Below are 2120 nucleotides of genomic sequence, written 5' to 3' on the forward strand. Positions count from 1 at the left end.
TTCTATTCATGGAAACTCTCGAATGTCGATAGGGCGGAGAATCAGTGGGAAGATTTCCTCGCCAAGTTAGCCTCATCTAATTTACAAATCAATCTTGACCCAATATATGTTGACACCCTGACAGCCCCAGCCATCGATATACCAGCAGTCAACCACATTCAGAACAATCCTGACTGGCGAAAACCCTTGCTCGAATATATCCTTGAAAATAAACTCCCCACAGAGAAAAATGAAGTCCGTTCGGTTATGTTCAAAGCACGAAACTACTACACGATAGGCTCGGTATTGTACCGACGCTCCTTAACTGAACCCTTGCTCCGATGTCTAAGCCCCGAGGAAGCCGACCAGGCGATTCTCGAGGTTCATACAGGAATATATGGAGAACATCTCGGAGGAAAGGCGGAAAGAACTTAGCTCTTAAAATCATTAGACAGGGACTGTACTGGCCCACACTCAGGAAATATTATGAAGATTACGTTTGAAAATGCCAGGAATGTCAACTACATGGAAGCGTAAGTCACCGACCCACGACCAAGCTCAACTCGATTCTCGCCCCATGCCCCTTCTTTCAATGGAGGATAGATATCGTAGGGCCCTTCCCAAAGTATAAGAATCAATGCCAATATATTGTGGTCGCAGTCGATTATGTGACAAAATGGGTCGAGGCAAAACCCCTTTCCAAGATCAGAGAGAAAGAAATGATTGAGTTCTTTATGGAATATGTGGTATTTTGATTTGGAATCCAAAGGATTTTAGTCTCAGACAATGGAACATAATTTGTGGGGGCACAGTTTGAGAATGCTCTAAACGATTTAAAAATCCAGCATATTAAGTCCTCGGTTGCGTATCCACATGCCAATGGCCTCGCAGAAGTGACGAATAGAACCATCCTGCAAGGATTGAAGAAAAGAATTGAAGAAGTTCCCCGCTGCTGGGTTGACGAGCTCCCAAACATGTTGTGGTCCTATAGGACAACTCCCCGAAGCGCAACCGGCGAAACTCCTTTCCGCCTCGCATATGGTGTCGATGTCATCTTGCCTGTCGAGATAAGCTTAATTTCCCCAAGGGTAGAAGTCTTCGATCCTTCCCTCGCGCTCGAGGGATTGCATTTTCATAACGACTTGCTTGAAGAAACGAGAGAGGAATCTAGGCTCCACATGATCGGACAACAGGAAAAGACTACAAAATACTTCAACAAAAAAGTCAAAAACAAGCGCTTCGAGGTTGGAGACTTCGTCCTTCGAGACTCTGCGGCATCACAGCCTACCATTTCAGGAAAGTTTAAGCCAACATGGGAAGGCCCTTATCAAGTGTTGAAAGTGGTCAGCGCATGAACCTACGAGCTCTCACATCTCGATGGCCACCAATCAAGAACGCCTGGAATGTCATTCACCTCAAGAAATTTTATCAATGATTAGCTTTTGTGTTTAATGTTTAAAACTTAAGGCTACAACTGCCATACCAAAAACCAACCCTCGATGCAATGAGGGTCGTTATGAGATCCCCATCGAGGGACATTTAATTTATGATAATGAAAGTCTCTAAGTTATTTTGAGAAACATCAAGTGTAGTTATCTCTCTATTCTATCTTTAATAAATTCGACCACGTGAAAAACTCAGTATTATAACAACTACCAAGTGAAACAAATATTCTTGACGACTGCGAATTGAGTGCAATTTAACTATCACAACACAGGTTTTTCAAACTAACATTTATGTAAAACCTACACTTATCTATGAAAGAAAAGATAACATTCCCTGAAAACGGAAAAATAGCACAATTTGTTTAAACAAGGGTACCATGACACTATATTTCTGGAAAGCGAGCTTTTTAACTACATGACAAATTATAACATAACATAAACAGCTTAAAGTTAATGCAAGTCAAACAAACATTTGTAAGTGTCCGAGACAGAAGGATATCCTTGAGCACAACACACGGAGTGCCATCGATCAGAACATAAAAAATTAGATCACGATTAACAAGGAACATCATAAGTTCAAAAATCAATAACAGAGAAACCCAAATTCACGAAATCATGGAGACCACAAGCCCAAAGTCAGCAAATAGAACTTAAAATGTTACATCAATAACGGGGCATACCCCGCCTTCACGGATT

General features: G+C 41.6%; 1 protein-coding gene across 1 annotated transcript; it reads left to right on the plus strand.

The window, feature by feature from the left end:
• The first annotated feature begins 484 nt into the window (after positions 1-484).
• Positions 485-1334, plus strand: LOC141660356 (uncharacterized). Its single transcript, XM_074467336.1, has 2 exons — positions 485-604; positions 792-1334. Exons 1-2 carry the CDS (start codon positions 485-487, stop codon positions 1332-1334), a joined length of 663 nt encoding a protein of 220 aa, XP_074323437.1.
• Positions 1335-2120: the final 786 nt, after the last annotated feature.

The sequence above is a fragment of the Apium graveolens genome, chromosome 5 (assembly GCF_009905375.1).
Source record: "Apium graveolens cultivar Ventura chromosome 5, ASM990537v1, whole genome shotgun sequence".
In the NCBI taxonomy this organism is placed as follows: Eukaryota; Viridiplantae; Streptophyta; class Magnoliopsida; order Apiales; family Apiaceae; genus Apium; species Apium graveolens.